General features: G+C 42.9%; 1 protein-coding gene across 1 annotated transcript in view; it reads right to left on the minus strand.

The window, feature by feature from the left end:
- nsmfa (NMDA receptor synaptonuclear signaling and neuronal migration factor a) overlaps nucleotides 1-19,332 on the minus strand; it is a 69,695-nt gene extending 50,363 nt beyond the window's left edge. Inside the window, exon 1 of the mRNA XM_050053203.1 lies at nucleotides 18,970-19,332. Coding sequence (XP_049909160.1) covers nucleotides 18,970-19,040 — 71 coding nt within the window. The 5' untranslated portion in view covers nucleotides 19,041-19,332. The remainder of the gene's footprint in view (nucleotides 1-18,969) is intronic.
- Nucleotides 19,333-21,370: the final 2,038 nt, after the last annotated feature.

The following is a 21,370-nucleotide window of genomic DNA, read 5'->3' on the forward strand; positions in this document are numbered from 1 at the left end:
ATAAAGACATTAATTCATGGGTGGAAAGGAGGGGTGAGTTGAAAGGAGAGGAAATGGAAGGGTAGAGAGGAGAGAAGGGTAAGGGAATTGTAAATTATAAACCTAATTGCCTTCTTTGTAGGCTTGTGCCACCCACAGATTAAAGATGCAGCTGTTTTATCTCCACACTTCAGGCAGCCTCAGACTGAAAGAGAGACAGAGTATGAGACAGCCGGAGGAGATAGAGTGAAGGATTGTTCGACTTCATTTCTCAGTATGACCTTAGTTTGCGTTGGTGGGATGTAATTGCAGCTGGCAGACCATAAGTGTGTTTGTTTCCTTGTTTCATACACACACTGAATGTATGTGTGGATGTATACTGTATCCCTGTGTTAAGAAAAATACTTAACCTTGACAACAACCGAAGAAGATTGCTGAGACGTGCTTAAAATAGATGCTATGAGCTCCACAACCGCAGCTCTGCAACTGGTACTTAGCTCCTCTTTTTCCTATTGGTCTTTCTCTTACTCACACACAGAAATAGACAAAGAAATACGTTGCAGACGTCCATTCAGCCACATATAGTGAAAACTCAATATCATAGAGGGCTTCAGCATTTAATAAAATAGCCCCAGGTCCCGCAATTGAATGACACTGACCTCCTAATGTTCCTCTAGTCGGCGTGTGACAGGAGAGGAAAATGAGCAAAGAGAGACGGGCCAAAAGAAAGACGAATAACTCTGAAGATGTGCTTTCAATGTCAATCTGGATACTGACTGAAAGGAAATGTACCGCAGCAATAACTATTAGCAATAACGATTCATGACAGTAATTAAGAATGAGTGGAGGGAGCAGAGGAAAGGAGGAAATGTGAGTAACTCTAATACTGTATGTTATTAGTATGAAGTTATTCCTGTCTAGAGGTGTAAATCACAAGTTTCATCACAATATGATATCATAAGCCCCTTTTACACGCCTGTTCATGGCTGAATGTCGCGCCATTATTATGCTTTGCTATTCTCTATAAAAGGTACAATCGCAGAATGAGGGGACAGAGTGTTCTTGCCTTAAATCCGGCAGCGGAGGTAATAATGTGTGTGAAAGACACAGCCGGCAGGATGGGACAGGCTTGACGTTTTGTTATGTGTGCAAACCAACCCTGGGGGATTTAAAAAGCAGCTAATAGCAGTTAGCAGCAAACTCAAAGAAGAACAGCAGGCAAAAATGTCTGCAAATTGGTAAAACAATGAGGTTTGGGAGTCCCTTACCCTCCAAGCAGAGGTCAAGACCAACCACTATATAACAGGGATGGTAAATGATTGTTATTGTTAACATGTTATGCCACTGTTATTGGTGCTGGCGACACATATATTATATCTCAAATTGAACGGTGCATGCTGTTTTGTTACATGTCGCAACTGTCATGCCTCTTTTGCTTGTGGGATGCCGGCATGCTACACACTGGGTCGGCTTGACTCTGCCGGGGTTTAGTTCTGTGTAAAAATACAAAGGCAGCATTAAGACAGGAAGTCATAGTGACTCTATAGCGCGAACATTGTTTTTTTGACAACAATATGATATTAGCTGATATCGCAAAGTCTTCCGCAATACGATTTTGAGTCAATTTAATTCGGGGGCCAGCGATCGATTTGAGATAATATCAGTAAACATCTTCATTGTCTTTTTTCTGGCTGCTTGCCATTGCCTGCCTGTCACTAGGACGCTAGCACTGTTTGAGTGTTTAGGAAGGAGGTGTGCTTGGATGGGAATGGTGCCACAGAGGTGCCATGTGAATTTCAAAGGACATATTTTAAAGATGACGATATGTATTGATGTTTTGCACTTTGCATTAGTTATATTGGATTGTTGATCATTGAATCGATGCCTTGATCCAGATCCATGTATCATTAGACCCCTGTTCCTATTGCAAGGATCATGATGAGATTGGTCCCTTGTAACCAAATTTTTCTCCACAGTGCTGTGGCAGCTCTAGAGAAAGGTCTGGAAGCACACATCATCATCAGCTATAGGGGGAAAATGCTCTGGCTTGTTTGTATTTCTTTAAACCAATCACAATCGTCTTGGTTGGCACTAAACCCAGGATGCAGCGAAAGTGCCTTTGCAAATTAGTATTGGTGGCCAACGTGTTCTGGTGGAACATTGGCACGTGTAGAGGCGAGGACTGTCATTAAAATGGCTTTACAAAAAAAAAAAAAAAAAGAACAGTAACAGATGTATTTCGGCTGTGTGATTCAACTTTTAGAGATAAAAAAAGACAAACAAATTTGATAACCAGTTCCCTAGAGGTGAAGCATGACTATACTTACAGCTCAGCGGACTTGTTCATACCACGGACGATTTGCCAGCTGTATGTGATTCCTGCACAACATTACTACAATATCAGAGAAGCTTGTGTGAAGTGGAACAGATTGGTGAAGTCTATGTTACTGGCACACGCCGCTGCCAGGGTAAAAAGATGCGGCAAATCAACTCTGACTGGCCGTGTCAGAAAAGGGATGAACATCGGGTATGAGAGTCCTGGGAGACGGGGTCTGGGCTTTTCTGAGATGTGCTCACAAATTGTCTATTTGTTGTAGATCTTCACAACAGTTCACCAGAACAACAAATACCACCTACAGCAATAAAAAACATATTAAGATATCTATCATTTAACACACTACATACACACTGTATGCAAACTGACTTTTAACACTCAGACTTCAATTAGTTTATTACTAATAATAATCTACTACAAGCAGACTATGAGTTATGAGTCAGCATATTTGTTTCCTTTTTCAAAACCTGCTGTAAAAGCATTATGCGCCACTTAAATTTTTGTCGATGTGATCCAATAAAATCACCTGACGTGTCCACAGCTGCAGTTACGGTATCAAGGGTCAACTGATTGTTTACATACTTCAGTACATGCAGGGAAGTTGCCTGTTTGCCTATCGCAGCTAATGTTGGAGGTGACTGTGCAGAAGTATCCGCTGAATACAGGGGAATCTGTGGGTGCATGAACGCCTCCTTCCTGGCAGCTCTGTCAATTATTAAAGCCTGTCCAACACAGCAGGCACACACACGTACGCTAACACACGGTAGGAGCAGGAGTGCACTGAAAACAGACTCTTCTTTTTTCTCAAACATTTCTCTGATGCACCATCTTTCATTCTCTCTTACATCGGGCTTCTTATTTAAACTCAGCCCTGCCCAGAAAGATTAAACTATACCTACAATACCTTTTAACAATAACACAGTTACATGGTACATGTCTGATCCGAGGAGGTTCTATAATGGAAGTATGGCTTTATTATTCAAGTTAATAACCCTTCAAACATTGGAACATTATTTATTGTGACTCGACAAGGAAGTAGAAATTGTAGCTGTTATGTTCGGAAACTCTGAGGTCCTCTATCAATATTAATCCTCTCTGAATACATACATTAGTAATAAGAGAGCATAATGTAAGTCAGCATAGTCACCTCCTTCTGTATCAATATGTAGGTTGTAGTAGAGACTTTTTGTGAGAGCTCAACCGCACCAGAGTTCAGGTTAATGTGGACCTCCATTAGAAAGACAAAAATCACAAGCAGCTAGAAGAGTGCTCTTATTAGAGTGCAGATGTCTGCCAGGTGTGTCTGGGGTCATGTGGGTGGGGTGCAGCTTACATTATCAAGGTGTAACCAGAGTAGACAGGCTATAAGGAGACAAACCTCTGACAGTGTCTTAAGAAGCTCCTCTCTACCTCCCACAACAAAGAGGAGTTGAGTCTTACTCACTCACAGGCTCCCTTATTGTTAAGATGGCGGCAAAGATACCAAAAAATGGGGATTTGTTCATCTTGTATTGCGCATAACTTTGGTACATATGGAATTAATCTCCATTTTCTCCAGTTCAAAATGGCGCCAGACTTTTATAAGGATGTCAGTTTTTGAGGCATGAAATGGGTCAAAATACGGCCTGCTAAAGAATCAGCACATCCATTAGAGGTCCTTGAAAACACTGTCACAAATGTGCACAAAACACACACACAGGCTTACACCCTGCCGAGATAATAATTACATGTTCGCCTGTATCAGCATTGGGTGAGATACTGTATGTGACATTTTAGCTCCAGGCTCACACATTGGATGAGTCCACCAGTAGGTCCCTGTGGGGCAAAAATGACCTGTGGCTCTTATTGCCCCTCCAATCATTAAGTGCTATACAGTGCACACAGACAAATAGCAGCTTCTTGCTGTATTTTGCCTGCAGACCCAGAACACAACCAGGACTCTTATGTTGGAATGATACCTAGCTGCTGTGGGCCAGTTGGTTTGTGGTAATTTGATTCAACACAAATGTATTCAAGAATATTCACCATGTAAGCACAATATAAAGGTTTTGAAAAATCAGATCTGACTCTACAAGACAAGGCGTCAAGACAAGGAAATACTACAGAAGTCAGCCTACAGTTGTAAGTCTGGAGATTTGTGTGTGTGCATTTCATTTATACAGCCCAAAATAACAAAATACAATTTGCCTCAGAGGGTTTTTCAACTTAGGACATCCTTCTGTACTTGGACCCTCACAGCTGATAAGGAACCTTTAATGAAGAAAACCTAGTAGAAACCTCTGAAAGAGCAACTGCGAAGGGATCTCTCTCCCAGGACAGGCAGACAGACATCTAATAGATATTGTGTGACATGTCCATGCACTTCGGCATGTGCATGTGTGTGAGTAAGTCTTTGTATATATGTTCAAGGGCAACAGAGAAAAAAAAGCTGAGAGTATGTTTGTGTGTGTGCGTGTGCATGCGGTGATGTAAGAAGCAACCGGTCCCGTTAAGGACAGTTGTGATAAATGTAGTCTATGCTCTAATCAGCAGGTGTTCCTCTGAAGCTCTGAGACATTTTCATTTTGCCCTCCTGTTTTATTATTCAACAGGCCGAGCACTCTGATTAGAATCAGCAAACAATGGTGCAAGAGACTCGCAGCATCCATTATACATGAGAGGAAACTGAGTCGGAAACGGATAGAGCAAAACGCCCCTCAATCCATCCATTTAACAAACCCTCTCTCTGTGTTGTCTCATATCGCTGCCGTGCAGCCGGTCCATATATGATGTGTGAGCACAGCACCTCAGGGACACAGGTGCATGAGGCGGCGGGGGAGAGATACTATTCGCACATGTGAAAAATGAAGGAGGAGAAGTTAGAGACGGGGAAGAAGAGAAAGAGCCTGACAGGCAGATATGAAATTCGTCCTGCATGCTCTCAGACATGTGACGGGGGTTTGGGGAGAGAAACGAGTTAGGGAGGGGAGTTCCTGAGGAGGAGAGCCAGGATTACAGCAAAGAGGAAGAGGGGAGTACAGAGAAAAAATGGGGGCATATTAAAAATGCAAGGTGGCGTAAACTTGAGGAAACAGAGGCAGACAGACAGAAAGCACAGTCAGGACAATGAGGAGGAAGGCGATTAATCTAACAACGGCCTCTGTTTCCTCCTCGTGACAACTGTGTCTTTGAAAATCAAATCAACTCTCAAAAACTTAGTGTCAGTGAACCTCTGGAGGGGCTTCAACAGGCTGTTTAAATACAATATATATGCGGTTAGTGAAACGTGTCAAACAGGAGTGACAAGGATGGCACGGGTTCAAGTTCAGTGTCCTGGATTCAGATCAGATCAGATTAGATATTCTGACAGTGATGGAGGAGACTGGCTGTGTGAGAGTGAAATCTGTAACCTTAAAGATAAAGTAGAATTCTCTTCCCTCAATAAATGTACTGCTTTCACACTGCCAGCCTTGAAGTTTCCAAGAATATCACTACAGTATGAACAATGTGATCGCTATCATTTTCTAGAAACTGTTCCATGGTGGCACGTTCATGGAATTCATAGAAACGTTTTTTAACGGGAGAATTTTTATACCTGTACTCTGCCGTGCCTTGTGCCTGTATTATTTTTTACAACAGGGTGTTGACCACCATTTTCGGTACACATTTAATGCAACTTTTTATAGTCCATAAAATGTCTACATCGTGCTAGCTTTTACAGTAATGCAAGAAATTTACATTATCCATTTCCTCCGTGCTTGCATCGTTGTTTGTCTTACATGAAGGTTAGATATCCTGGCAACATCAGTGGTGAGTGCAATGCTTTTCAGCTGCCAACTCAGATGTCACAGCGTCCTTACCAACAATCAGGGGTTTTGGAAATGGTTCCGCTCTCACCTACCTAACAAGTCCCCAAATTTAATGACAAAATACCATGTTTGTAATCACCCTCCACAGTGACTCATATAAGCATTTTGTCATCTGGTTGCCCTATCTGCCAATGTGACAGCACTGTGGTTAAGGTTTGGTCCGGTTTAGGCACAAAAACAACTTGGTCAGGGAAAGATTATGGTTTTGGTAAAAAGAAGTACTTTGTAGCTTGGGTTAAAATGACTGCTTTGCAAAGGTTTAGGGGACCTTCGTCCTTATAGTTACAATGATAACTACATGGTTATGGTCAGTCAGGAAACGTGGTTGTGGGTAAAAGGAACCTTTCATGCTTTTCTTCATTTTCTGTCATATATAATGTTACAGTGTAAATTGTTCATATTATACGTGGCCAAAGTTGCAAATAATACGTGAAAGTAATCAGGCTTCAGACTTGTGTAAATACTGTTTCCAAATTTTTTTCTCTCGAGACAAGCTGACATCACCTTGTGACTCTGATCCAGGTACACGACTGCAAGTGTATGTAGCTACATGCTAATGTCAGGGAAACATGTTATCTTGGTTGTGGATGTTGCTAATTTCTCTGTGATTTCAGATCATATTCCTACTCGAACATGTTTGGCTGTGTTTAGAGGCTTTCACTGGTGATTCTTAATGGTTGAAAAGGTCGCTATACACAATCATTCCCCGACCGCAAGTTGACTGCTACATGTAGCACATACTGAGATCAGGGAAACATGTAATCTTGGTTGCTGATGTTGTAAATTCCTCCCTGATTTTGGATCATACTCCTGCTGGAACATGTTCAATTGCATTTAGAGGCTGTTAGTGGTGATTTTCATTTGAGAAACTGCAACTATAGGCAGTTATTCCCTGGCTGCAAGTGCACTGCTACATGTAGCAACATGCTAATGCCAGGGAAACATGTCATTTTGCTGATGTTGTTAATTTCTCCCTGTTCTCAGATCATATTCCTGCTGGAACATTTTTTCAAGCTTTTATTGGTGATTTTTAATTGTCAAAAGTGCTGCTATACAGAGTCATTCCCTGGCTGCAAGTGCACTGCTACATGTAGCTACATGCTAAAGTCAGGGACTTCTGTAATCTTGGTTGCTGATGATTTTAATTTCTCCCAGATTTTGAATCATATACCTGCAGTTATGGTCATTTTTGCTGGTTGCAAGGTGCATAGACACTGATATGGAAAACATGGAGATGCTGACCATTCAGAGCAGAATGGGCTTTTTTGGGAGGGAGGCTTAAAGAGACAGGTGCTAAAATGAAGTGTCTCAGATAGAGGTGTGCCAGCAGAGACAGTATTAGGAAAATTAACCACTTTCTAGTAGAAACCCAAAATGTAAGTATGAACCCCTTTTGAAAGAAATACACATTGACTGTCAGTGGGAAACTAAAACTGAACAACACTCTCTGGTGTTAAAGTCTGACATTTTGTTGACCCTCACATCCACCCTGATCTCCTCCGTATGTAAAAATTGCTGCTAAAAACATAATGTCATCTGACTTTTCTTGTGATGGACAACAGTCATAATTACTACAGCTGCTAGTAAGCATTGCCACTTCAACGAAGACATATGCCTTTGCTAAAATGACTGATAACGCTCATCTTTTTTTGGAGGGCAGCCTCCAACTTTATGCAACGAGGACGCTAATGGTCCGATGTCTTGGACAGAACTCCTCTCCACGAGTAGCTGTAATTCTGTTATGTAAACTACTGTGGGTGCAACCTGAAGCTCCCGCTGAGTGAGCGAGCGAGAGCGAACATGAGCATATTTCGCCTCTTGTCTGGGTCTACAGTTCAGCACATACTGTAGTGTACTTAGCATTCCACTAGCTGAATGAGTCAGACACAATTACACACACTCCACTCCTCTTTAAACACTTTCTGCCACAAACTCCACTAACCACTTCGCAGATGCATAAAGGGATCCTTAGCAACACGAAGATACACATCAGCACTTCATGTCTTTTATTGGAGTTAGACGGAACAATGCATAACTACGTACTTGACAGATAGGAACATTATGAAACTGTAAACATGCCATTTTTCAGTGTCTTCATGTTTAAACTTAGGATGTGGATGGTGAAACATTACTTGTTCCAGTGTAGCTTTAAGCACTTCTTTTTGACTTTTTGTCTTGTTTCTAAGGTGCTCTTACATTAATGTTTTTAGTGCTCTGACAGGTATAAAATGCCCACCCACATTTGGATATGCGCCAGGCAAGAAAACATCATAAAACTCCTATGTGGAGACAAAAGTATATGTAATATGTGGATTGTGGGCAAAATCAGTGCAATTAACTTTGAAATATAGCCCAGTTTCAATAAGATAATTACATTATAGAGAGTATATGGAACAGAGAAAAATATCATAACCCTTTTATGTGACAAATAGGTAAGAAAGCAACGCTTTTTTTGCACCATCATTAAATATAAGATGTAATTTTTATCAACAAATTATCTCCATGGCTACGAAATGGACTTTGAGGACTCACAGGTTACGCTGAGGTTAAAGAAATGACATACAGGTACTCTCAAAGAGCCACAAATTACAATGCTGCCGCATTCAGTATTGACCCATATCTAATCATCTCATGCCTTTCTCCTATGAATTCTGATGCCATTTAACACTGTGACCATATATCTTTAGAGGACAAGCAGCTCGAGGCTGAAAGCAGGCCATCACTCCCCTGGCAGTGCTCCCACTGGTCTGAATATCATCAGGGCTGATGTCTCCCCGGGCGTCTCTCCACTGTAAACAATGGGCTGCCAAGCAAAGAGATTCCTCACTCTTAATGCTCCTTAATCGAATCCTCCTCTTAGATGGTCTAATTGAATTGGGTTTCCACGCACACACACATGGAGGAGCATACACACACATATATGCACAGCGGGGGTGATGAGAACCTGTTGAGAGGCTTGTTGCGTGTGCTGAGGGCCAAAGGGACTTGGGAATGTTAATTGCAAGTCCTGAAGTGTGGTGCATTATGGGACATGCCGGAACGAAGCAGCTGATTGGGGAGCTGATTAAAATGTCAGTACACTAGTGGCTCAACCCAGCCACATACAGCGCTGAGTGATGCAACCGTATCACACATACACCAACACACACGCACACACAGAACTATTCTGTTTCTCTGCAGTAGCCTACACATATTTAACATTCTTATTTAAATCGATAACAGGCATAACAATGCAAAAATCCCATTGGATTTTTGTCAAGGGAACCAGGGTGATGCTTAATTACAGGCTGGCCAACAAATACTAATGTCTAACTAATAATGTCATCCCTGCATCACTCTTTGGCACATACGTATACATAGACTGATGGACAGATGGACGTATGGATGGGTGGCAAACTGGAGGCATAATTCCTCTGACCCCAACTGTCACCGGCGCGGACACATAAAAAAAGGAAGTATGAAATATTATTAAATAATATAACAAAATTTGTAAAAATAAAAAGGAAAATTACAATGAAATTAAAAGAAAAATGTCATAATATCAAAGTATTGTGCAGGGTACAGTTTGCACTTGGAAATGGACCTAACAATTGTACCTCATGGTCCACTCTTTTTCTATATCGCACGGTCTTCACTGTTAATTAAGCTTGCTCAGTTGTCACTTAACTGTAGAGGAAGTGCTCAGAAAAGTGGAAAGTTAGAACATCTGCCTTTCAACTTGGGCTTAGACTGTTTTCTCATAGAATACTTGAAAAAAGTGTAGAATAAAAGTGTGCGATAACAGACAGACACAGATAAACAATCACACAACACTGCTGGAGCCCTAATCATCCCCCCGACTGTAATCAATAAAATCTGCCTCTGTCAGCATATTCATGGAAAATAGAGACTTAGACTGTCTGATTAAACAGAGGAGGGGGGTGATAGATGTCATAGAAATACTTTGCTCAAATAAGGATGCACGGAGCCATACTTCTAAAAATCAGAAATACAGAGTGTATGTATTTTTACACAAGAGCTAAAAAGGAAATAAGAAAGCACAGTGAGGCACGATTTTAGCAAAGACATGACCAGATTTCAGAACTTCAGAGGAAACATGTTCTTCCTTTGTTGAGCTTGAGTGAATCTGAGTAACTGCTATTTAAAAAACAATTGCATAACAACCCTCGACCCCCTGGAACAGAGTTACTGCAGGTCTACAACAAAGACAGTCGCACCTGTCGACCGCCCTGCAAAAACTAAGATGCAATATTTCATTTGCATCTGTCGGTAAAACAGTCCTTTCATCTTCCGTGCCATCTTTCACACCCCCACAGCTCTGTGAACGCTGTTGTCCGACGCCCTTCAGCCAAACCAAAGCACAGCCCATCCTCTCTGGCTGATGGGCAGATCAAAGCATTTGCTTTTTCACTCAATGTCGCAGAATTCTGGTGTGTAAATTGGAGGTAATCTCATCCTCTCTCCCCCCCCACCCCTTTGCTCTTTGTCGCTTGCTACTTCTTATGAGCTGCTAGAGGGGAGAGTGTGACCTGTTTCATAACCAGCAATCCATAAACATGCATAAAATGACACAGGCACAGAAGAATGCCAGGTACAAGAAGCCAGTGTCTCTTTAGTGTTTCCTGTCATTGTTTGTATGTATTTTAAATGAATTTGGTTGGTCACTATTTTGTGTGTCTGCTAACAACTCCTAAAACCTCAATGGCAAAATGGGTCACACGCACACACAATTTGTCAATGCTTGAGCGATTTCTGATCTGGCACAGCACACACAGGACAAAGACATACCACAAGCGATTTTAAGTGATGCTATTTGCATGGCTTTATTCAACCTGATCTTATCCCTGCTCCTTCTTTTTTATGCTTAGGCAGAAGCCAGCATAACCAGATTCTTTTGCTTCGTATATTGACCACAGACTGTAAGAATAATGGACATAGCTACCTTGACGTCACCCATTGGATTGTGGACTCCTGTTTTGAAGCCTTGCGCTCGTTCAGCATTATGACGGTCACTATTTTGGTATTTTGGAGCCAGAAGTGACCATATTTGGGCAAGAAGCTGGCACTGTGGTGGAGCGAGGGGTGGATCTGACTGAGAAGCAGAAGACACTATCGGTAGCCAGCCTGTCACTCAAAGCGGTCTGCCCTTAATTATGTGTAACTTTAAGCCTCATAAACATTTAAACTGGTGAGTTACATATAAATTCAACCCCCATACAGTTGTCATGAAGGGGAAAATTAGCCATAGGGACCAAAACGTATTTTGTTCCAGGCTATTAACATGTTTATTCCTACTGTAAAGTTGGGCATTTCAGCATGGGTGTGTATGGGGATTGACTGGCTTCTGGAGTGAGCCTCAAGTGGCTATTGAAAGAACTGCAAGCCCATTCTCACTCTGAAGTTGTTGAAATCTAGCATTTGGGCAGTGACTTGTGGTGTCAGAAACCAATGCCAAAAGGCGTCCTGTAACGCCGATATGATACACGGCCAGTTGCCATTATAGTTTAATAGCGTCAGGGGGAAAGGCGGAGGGACAAGGACAAAAGTTAAGGCTTCGAAAGTCCGACTGGGACGGGTGGTGGATAGGTCCAACAAACACTGACCTTCACCGGGGAGAGAGCTGTTCGCGTCCCATAAGATTCTAAAGCCAAACCCTGTTCTTCTTTCCTAAACCCAACCAAGTGCTTTTGTTGTCAAAGGAAAAGAAAACATCAATTCGTGGTGTTGTACTGACGTAGAGCGTTTATTTTGAAAGACTGTATGTAAATGTCAAATGTCCTGTGAAAGCAGAAGTGTATTTGGAAAGAAGACAATGCATGTAACAGGCAGAACTTGACACTGTGTCCCAGAACGTCAACAATCAACGCACCCAGGGGACCTTGCACGTCGTATGTGGACGTGGAAAGTCCATGACCAAACGTCAATACGTGACGAGGTCGGAGTGAGAATGTGTTGGAACTGCAGAACCTGAGCAGTAAGGTTTAGGTGACAAAACTATCTGGTTATGGTTAGGAAAAGTCACCCACATGACAAAATAACTCAACATTGACTTTTAGTTTTACACAGGACACAAACACTGGTCTCCTGGGTTAAAGTCCTGTGCTTGTTGGACCCATTCACCTGCCCTCCCTTCTGCCCTATAGTGGACTTTCTCACTCTTTATACAGCATCCGTTGCAATGTTAGTCCGTCCACCACTTTGGTCCAGACTGAAATGTCTCCACTGCTATGGGACTGATTACCATGAACTTTGTTACAAACATTAGTGGTCCTCAGAGGATAAATCCTAATGACTTTGGTGATCTCCTGAGTTTTCTTGTAGCTCCACCAGCAAGGGAAAGATTGTGGTGGTTAAATTTTGGTAACTAGAAGTTAAGAAAAGATAATCTTTATGGTTACAGATGAAAAAAACACTGTCTTCATGGTTGAAAGAAACCAAAATCATTTTTTTCTGCCTGTATTTGAGGTGGTAAATATTTATCACTCCATTTCCTGCTTTCCTACTGAACACTGAGCAAATTTGATCACATGACAAATGAATGTTGCCTGCCTTTTGTTGACTTTGGGAGAGGACAGACTTTATTTGCACAACAGCAAGAGGTTGCCAATCAGGAAAACATGCAATAAATATGAGCTGGTTTCAACCACTTGAATAAAATGACCACTGCTGTCTCCACAGTGTAAAAACACAGTCTGCGTCATGACCCCCGCAAACAGGTCAGCCTGTTCAATAAATGTTTCATGAGCTTCTGTCAGACTAAGGTTGATGCAAGAGAAACAGATCACAAAAGCTGTGAGGAATGATAAATGAGTTCATGTGCCGTGTAGATTTATGAGGGTGCATTTGTGTCTTACACCTGCAGAGTGGGGACATTTCTTTAAGGGACTGGGATTAGGATTCAGGTTTAGAGATAAGGTTAAAATTAGAATTTGGTTTAAATGAAGCAGGCCACAGTGTTAGGTAATTAAGATAACAGTAGGTAAAGGTTATGCGTGTACTGCTAATGATTATGGCTAGGTAACAGGGAGTGAATAACGTCAGCAGGGGTCTTCGTGATCCAAAAGAGTGTGAGGCTTTTATGTGTTTATTGGAGAGAGAAAAAAGAAGTTTGTATGTGGATTTATGTTTGGATCTGTTGGCAAAGGATGACTCATACACCTGCTGTCATTTGCCTGGAAGATTCTGAATGCACAGGAGAATGTGTGTGTCTTTGCGTGTACAGTATGCAAAAGAGAGAATTAAAATGATGAAAGAGACAACAGCATAATCATGAGGAGGTTGCACTGACAGTGAGTATATGTGAGCACCTGAGACCAGCTACTCAACCAGCAGTGATTTATATTACGGTATGTCCTTTAATATGATGTGAAAGCTGAGGTGACACTTTATCATGTTGCTAAATGGACACTTGCTGCAGCTGCGATGGGAGAAAATGTTCCCACTGGTTAATAACTCATGACAACACCAGTTAGATTAAACCAGACATCATACGAAAGAAGATATTCATATATGTACTGAGTTACTGCTGATGCAAACCAAACATTTCCACCTGCGGCAGCTTCACATTAAAAGCATTTAACTGCCAAAACATGAGTTGACTTTATTATGAAGCAGTCACAGGGAATGTTTCATCAAAAATGTGCCCACAAACAAGACAATAGTCTTTTTCGGCATTTGTTTAGAGCGCATCAGTTTGAAATATCGTATAGAGTAATGGAACAAAAGGGTGCATCAATAGTGAGTTGTTAAGACTCATTTATACTTCCTTTATGTACAAAAATAGATACGTCCATTTCAAACGTTGTAACAATTACTGCCCACACACTTCCATCTGTCCTTTATGTTGGCATGGATACAACTACTAGAGGGCACTACCAAGCTGGCACTGCACGTCAATATCACATCAGAAAGACACTGGACTCTTATTTTGGACAGATGTTAAATTTTGGTTGGAATGAATTAGGTGGACAATATTTTTATTGTCATATGATGTTAGAATTTGACATTGTGTGGACATTAACATTGTGATGCATTCCAGATGTTGGGTTTTAGGTCTCCAAAACATCATGACAATGGGACTTTCCAAAACCGGACACTACCCACTCCCACTCTGTCGTGGAGTGTAATTCCACTTGTAGTCACTTTCACCAAAAGCATCCTCCATCAAGGTGACAGCGGCAAACTTTGGGACAAGCTTCTTTCTCTGTGGCGGAACGAGAAACTGTCGTAACTTTTAGTAACCGTGGAGAGAAACACAACTGAATCCAATTTCATGCTCTTCACATGTATTTCTAGCACTTACAGTTAATCTGTATGTGCTGCGATTGTCTAGGTGTACCTGAGGTTTTGTATATTATGTTTTTATCATTAAAAGAAATAAAGAACTCAATTAATTGTGCAAATTTGCAGGAAAGCCCAATCAGTCTTCTTTCAGCATTGGCAGTATAAAAGCAAAATCAGGGAGTGCAGCAAAATGCTGCCTACCTACTTTTGTTTATACAGAATGCGCCTTTTTCGGGGCAATGGGGGGCGTGAGCAAGTAACAAAACGTGTAGCTCAGCGTGTGACGTAAACAGTGACGTGGGAGGGAAGCCGCGGCTGGTCAGTCCTTCGGCGATTCTCTCGTAAGTCGGCCCGTTCTTCACCGTCCCCGTCATCTGACGGTTAATGGCCTCTTCGTTTGCGAGGACAAGGAGGGCGCGCAATTCCTTGTCTCCCCAGTTGCTCATCTTTACAGTGTCTGTCAGGTTTGTGTTTCCCTCTTGCTACTAGCTCCTCGCTAATTCCTGCTATCAGCTGTTTCCTGTTTATCCACCGCCAGTGGGTCGCACATGGGGTGTCATCCACAGCTCCTCCCACAAGTCTTCAACAGCCCCTCCCGTTGCGGAAGGCCGCCTCGGACTTTTTAAAGTAAAAGAGTTCTGGCAATATGACAACCCTACGAGGCGGAAAATTGGGCGCCTTGGATCAACTCGCCAATCCGGCTCTGTGTGATTAAACACAGCTTGCCGGCAAAACAGCCCAACGTTTGCGGAAAATCTGGCAGTGTAAAAGGGGCTTTAGTTTGAGCAGGTTACGTTTGTAAGGATAGTCGCTGAACTTTATTTGTACAGAGCGTCTACCATGACTAGACCATGACTAGCTGTTGCACATGGTCAGTAAGTTGGCATCAATGCAGACTCACTGTTGGAGGGTTTTGTAACTCACTTCCACTCCTTACTAGTTGGTTTGGGATGGCACTCTGCGGCCGACCCACTGTGTAAATGCAGAAACTGAGTAAAAGTTGGTAGTTGTTACTCGACGCTAAGATGGCAGTGTGAGAAGTTTGGAAGACATTGGATGTTGGCGACTAAACACAACTTAAAACCAACAAGATATCAATGTCATCTGTTGTGAGTATTCTACGATAAAAATTGATGTTGGCATCAAAGGTCTAGTGTGTAGGATGTAAATAAACAGCTCATTCAGTTGATTATACACAAATGAAAACATGGTTATGAATATTATTTACCATCTCTGCCAATAGATGCCCCAAAATCCTGCACACTGGGCCTTTCAATGCTGTCCTGACATTGAATTTTGGTCCCCCAACATCACAATCTAAATTCAACCATATGTCAGTGTTGAGTGTTGTTGGTGGCCAGCTGGGTAGAGGTAGAGGTCTCGCATTAACCTTCACTTCTCTTTCGCTACCGTCCAATTCCCATTTAGTTTCCATCCAGTCTCTTCCAGGCTGTTCTGTAGTAACTGATGTCCCTGTGCCCGGGCAAAGTCACATCATGTAGATGTTTAACATTTCTGACCAACTCAACGTCAACATCAAAAAACTTGCTTGAACTATTTGCTACAATGCCCCCATGATTTCCAATGGCACCGTTCCATTTCGTCTGTATCTGTAAGCTTTCAGGAAACGTGTACAAAAATGGATGACATGAGCACTTAGTGTGGACAGAGGGCTCCATCCACGTCCATATGCATATCTAATGTTGAGCATATATGTGCCTTTAAATGAAGAGCTGCAGGCCACAGGCTGAACAGCTTTCAACTTCTTGGTGATGTAACCAACTCCTCTACCCTCATTAATGCCGTCAGGTTCCCTATTAGCATTGGGTTTAAACCAGAAATATTACCAAATAGGTGCTTTTGATTTTTGCTTCAACACCAAATCCTTTGCTGTCATCTTGTCGGTCAATTTGTGTGCAATCTGACTCCTGCTAATCTGTGCTGGGACTCTGCTGCTGCTGTATGGAGCAGATACTTTCAGATTATAGTTGTAGCGTCTGTTGTCCAACCAAGTATTGATAAGAAAAAAACAAAGCTACAAAATGGGTGGGCGGGGGGGCAAGTAATGTAATCAGTGTATGCTGAAACATTGTGTAACAGCGATAACACCGACTATAGCAGCAAGAAGCCCAGTTGCAGATGAAAACTGATGAGTCAAAACTCAGCTATAACCGTACTCCCTGTGTGTGTGTGTGTCGTGTGTGTCGTGTGTGTGTGTGTGTGTCAGCCATCACACAACTCCTCACAGCATGGAAGATGGAGGCATGCCATATGGTAGACTGCAGGTACACACGGGCATATTAACCTGTCTGACCCGCTATAATCGAAAAGTGATTCCACAACAAACATAAAAAGTCTATTTTCCTCATGAGTTGCAACCAAATAGCAGCAAACAGACCCTTTACTGCCTCGAGAAAAGAATTAGCTGCCTGGCCCCGTATCAACAAAAACAAGGAGGAGGGGAAAGTCTTAAATCCTGACGGTTAGTGTGCAGATAATTCCAGTTAACTCCAGATGTTTGGCTGTTTAGCATTCAGCTGCTAAATTGTTCTGTTGCCAGAGTGTGTTCTGGCGTGACCCTTGACACAAGATCAATGCAACATGTACTGAATATATGGAACAGATCATTCAAAATTAACATTGCAACTACGAGATATAATCCTTTAATATCTAACATTACAACATGAATGGCTGTATTTGATGTTGCAGACAGAGCTCTAGCATTTAAAATCTGCAGAGAAGATTCATCGTCCAGCCTGTCCTTCGGAGAGGAGATGTGATCATAATGTAGATGAAAAGAGAGAGGAGGGGTGTATGCACACACGCCCGACTGTATGCATGTAGATATGTTTGTGTGCGAGGTGGAGACGGACATGGAGAGGAGAAGCACTTTTTGAATGCTTGCTTCCACATTCATGAGGTCGAGTGCAGGTGGAAGGCTGATCAATATTGGATGTGATTCGGCTGCAAAGTTCATGCTGCCATTAACTCCGAAAAATTAAACTCTTAGTTGTGTGTGTTCTTTGAAGAAAGATGGGCGAGTGTGTGTGTGTAGTCAGGGATCATCCTCAGTAGTTAGCAGTTGTGTCAGATGGGTAATAGTATTTGACGTGAAGAGACACACACAGAAACACACACACTTACAGTAGGCTACCTGCCCAGGACACCCTCTGTAGTCACTTGCCATTGTGTATGAGCGTCACATTCTCATCTCAAGGTGGCACACACACACACACACACACACACATACACAAGACACACACGTCCACGCACACTGCACCGCATGCAAAGGAGGCTCATATACAGCCTGTGCAATGCAAAGACATATACACACCGAGACACCGATGACGTAATAGCACATCTGCCCACATCTGTGCACGCTGAAGTCCGCACAAGTCAAGGTCATTCATTGATTGAATTAGACTCGCGCAGCAGGGCCCGCTGTGGGGCCACTGGCGAGGCACCGAAAAGCTAAATTTGTATTCTGATCTCACTCGTGATCGCAGCTCGCTGTCCTCCCCTCTTCACGTGTGGACACATGAACACAGTCACACGTGCTCGTCGGCGAACCGCAGCTCCTGCTCAGCCTCAGACATGCAGCCAGCACAGCATGGATACAGCTATTACTTTTTGCTGCATGGTGTTAGAACAGCTGGATGCGGATTAAGCGTTAAAAAAATCCATACGGTGAACGAGTGAGTCGTTAACAGCTTTTAACGAGTTGGACACGTGCCAAACAGTCTGAGCCCCGCTGCTTTTTTTCCCCCCAATGCTGAATAAATTAACAGGCGCTCACCAGTGCTGCCCTCTGTGACCGCTCCGGTAACTGACCGTGATAGGTGATCACTGCAAACGACCGGATCGATTGCTGTGATTGATTAATTGGCGGCGGGATCATTTGCCCGCCGGGGTGTGAAGGCAGGAGCCTCATGGCTGCGCGCTGCGCTCGGGTCGATGCGGCCAGACAGGAAGCCGTTTTTGCGTAAATTACCATTTAAAATCAGATAGTGATGGCAGGGTATTTTTTTCCACAGCAGATGATAGACTATTTTAGGTGATAGAATGTCTGAGGGTAACTGTGAGTCACAGCAGCCCTCGCTTTGCCTCTGCATGACTTTCATTACACAATGATGCTTCATTCACAACATCAGTAAAAGCTCCGACGCGCCAGAGGCAGATACCCTCTCCCGGCTAATTTAGTCCAAATAAAACACACTCTCGTGCAATTACAGAGCAACCTTCCCTTTCGTTGGCTGCATGTGCACACCTTGGAAAGAATAACAGGCTAATTTAAGCACACATTTGCTCAGATGTACGCCCCGGGCTAGACGGGACAGTCAGCAGACGTGCAAAAAGCGCAAAGAGCCTCTCTGCGCATTACAAACCAGGGCTAGCTGCACCCGGGATAGCGCAGCGGTAATTCAGCTCACACACATCGGTAACTTCGCTCGGGTCGCACCTACCCGTCCAGTCTCCCCCCCCGAGGGTGCTGCATGATGGGTTACACTCATGGGTGTCACTCACCTAACTTTTGCTGCCACAGAAGATATCGCATCGTTTCTTAAATTCTTCCTTTTGGACACGGCAGTTCCCATGCTGACATGGAAACGACGCAGGCAGGGAAACAGTTCATTCCAAAGAGTCGGAGGATGGAGGGGATGCGACAGTGAAAAACAGTATAAAAACCACACAGAAAAAGTTGAAGGGAAATCCGGGAGCAGATAAGTCACGTACGCGTCTGCGGAGCAAAAAAAAAGGTGCAAAAAAAACACGAGGGATGTCTCAGCCTCTCCTCCGTCTCTCCTCTCTGTCTCTGTGTTCCTCCGGATATGAGCACGTACGTGGGGTTGCTGCACAGCTGTCAGCGTGTGGCTGAAAATACACAGACCTTTCTCTCTCTCTCTCTTCCTCTCTCTCTCTCATTGATCTGAAAATGCAATGGGAGGATGGCTGGGGTGGTGATATCACCATCATCATCATCACCACAAAGGGGAGGAGGGGGCGTGGAGGCACTGTGCAAGGGACACTGGTGCCATCCGTGTAGGAACCTCTGCCTTTCATCTCATCCATTTTTGGAGCTTTATCTGTGTACCCATATATAGTTATGGCCTCATGTTATGTAATTTTTGGTAAAAGGGTCCCCCCTCTCTGTCACAAACACACACACGTGTCGAGATGGTTCCCATCCACAGCCAAGGACAGGGGGAGCAGTGAGGTTGAGGCGCTGCAGTGCTCTCCCCATGTGAGCATCACATCAAATGGCATGATAACAATAGCTTCAGACTGGGATGTGTTTTCTGCTGTTGAGTTATCAGTATTCAAAAGAGTGCGGGAGACAGATCATAAAGGGCAGCTCCGACTATCTGTAGAGCAGAATTACCTTCCAGCTACTGATTAGCACTCCTGTGAGAGACATGGATCAAACATTGCTCCCATTTTGTATTTATCTTCTCATGCAATTGTGGTTGGAAGACTTGAAATGACTTCCAAAACAGCGTCTGATGATCTGACTCGACTTCTATGAAAAAATACTTAATCAAAGCAATTGCAAATACCTCAGTTGTTATTCAAGAAGGTATCGCTCTGTCGCTATTTCATCTCTGTAAGAGTATCTCAGGGGTTTGTAACCTCTCCAATTAATTAGACAATACATCTCAGAGGCTGTGGGATTATCACTGGAATAGAAAAGAAGGAAAACATTTCAAAATATGTTTTTAAAAATGACTATTCCCCCTTTTTTTCTTGAGAAATAGTTTGACTTCTGCAGGCTTCTTAAATTATTTAAATGGAACAGTCTGTGATCAATACTTTGCTAGACTGAGAGCAAAGGTTTGAAATGGTAATGTCACTGAGGTCATCACTGATGCATCCATGAACTTGGCTTTTCAGTAAATCTTTAGGTGTTACCATAGGATCAACATAAAAAAAACACAATGAATTAAAGGAGCAGTGTGTAGGATTTAGTGGCATCTAGCGGTGAGGAGTGCAGATTGAAACCAGGTGAAACTTTTCTCATGTGCCAAGCGTGAACTCCCGGTTAGGATTCCTTCAGTGTTCATTGTTCAGGAGGTTTTTACCAGGAGTCGAATTATCCGCAGAGGTCTCTTCCTCTCCAAAACAAATGTAGTCCATGATTTTAACTGGTAAAAGCACTGAATAAAGCAGTCTCATGGGCAGATGCAAAAATGTGAATGGCCCTATCTGGAGTCAGTGTTTGGTTTGTCTATTTTGTGCTACTGCAGAAACATGGTGTTTCAACATGGCGGACTCCTTGAATGGGGACCCACTCTTCATGTAGGTATAAACAGATCATTCTAAGGTATGAACAAAAGATGACAATTCTTACTTTCAGGTGATTATACCCCAAAGAAAACACACTTACTATATTATATTCGATTTCTGCCAATTTATCTCCCTAAATCTTAAACTCTGGCCCTTTTTAAATACTGAAACAAATACAGGAAATATTAAGTAAATTAACAATGGGTGAAAAGTCCTTAATTCTCTACCAAATGTCTGTTTAGCACTGCGTCATTTGAAGGAAGAAGTGCCAATGAGAGGAGTTTTCATAATTTCCTGGGAGCATCCTCAAGCCTTAGCGGAAGTATAGGCAGGGAGCTGGGTGTGGTGGAGACTTTATGATTTACACCTCATTTCCACTTACGTATGTGTACAGAGACGAGGCAACTGGAAAGCCATTTATTCCTATGGGAATCTCCATGACAGTGGCGGACTCAGGATGTTTGAAGGGCAGGGGCGAAAAGGAAAAAAGGGCACCTACTGCATGACATGGGGACAAGAGGGCAGCCAAGAGGGCACATCCGCTCGTTTTCATCATTCAAGAGGGCAGCTGATAGGGCACATCCTCTCATTTTCACCACTCAAGAGGGCACTTTAGCGGGGTGTTTTCAACCCAAGCGGCACC

This window comes from Epinephelus moara, chromosome 9 (genome assembly GCF_006386435.1).
Source record: "Epinephelus moara isolate mb chromosome 9, YSFRI_EMoa_1.0, whole genome shotgun sequence".
NCBI classification, from domain to species: Eukaryota; Metazoa; Chordata; class Actinopteri; order Perciformes; family Serranidae; genus Epinephelus; species Epinephelus moara.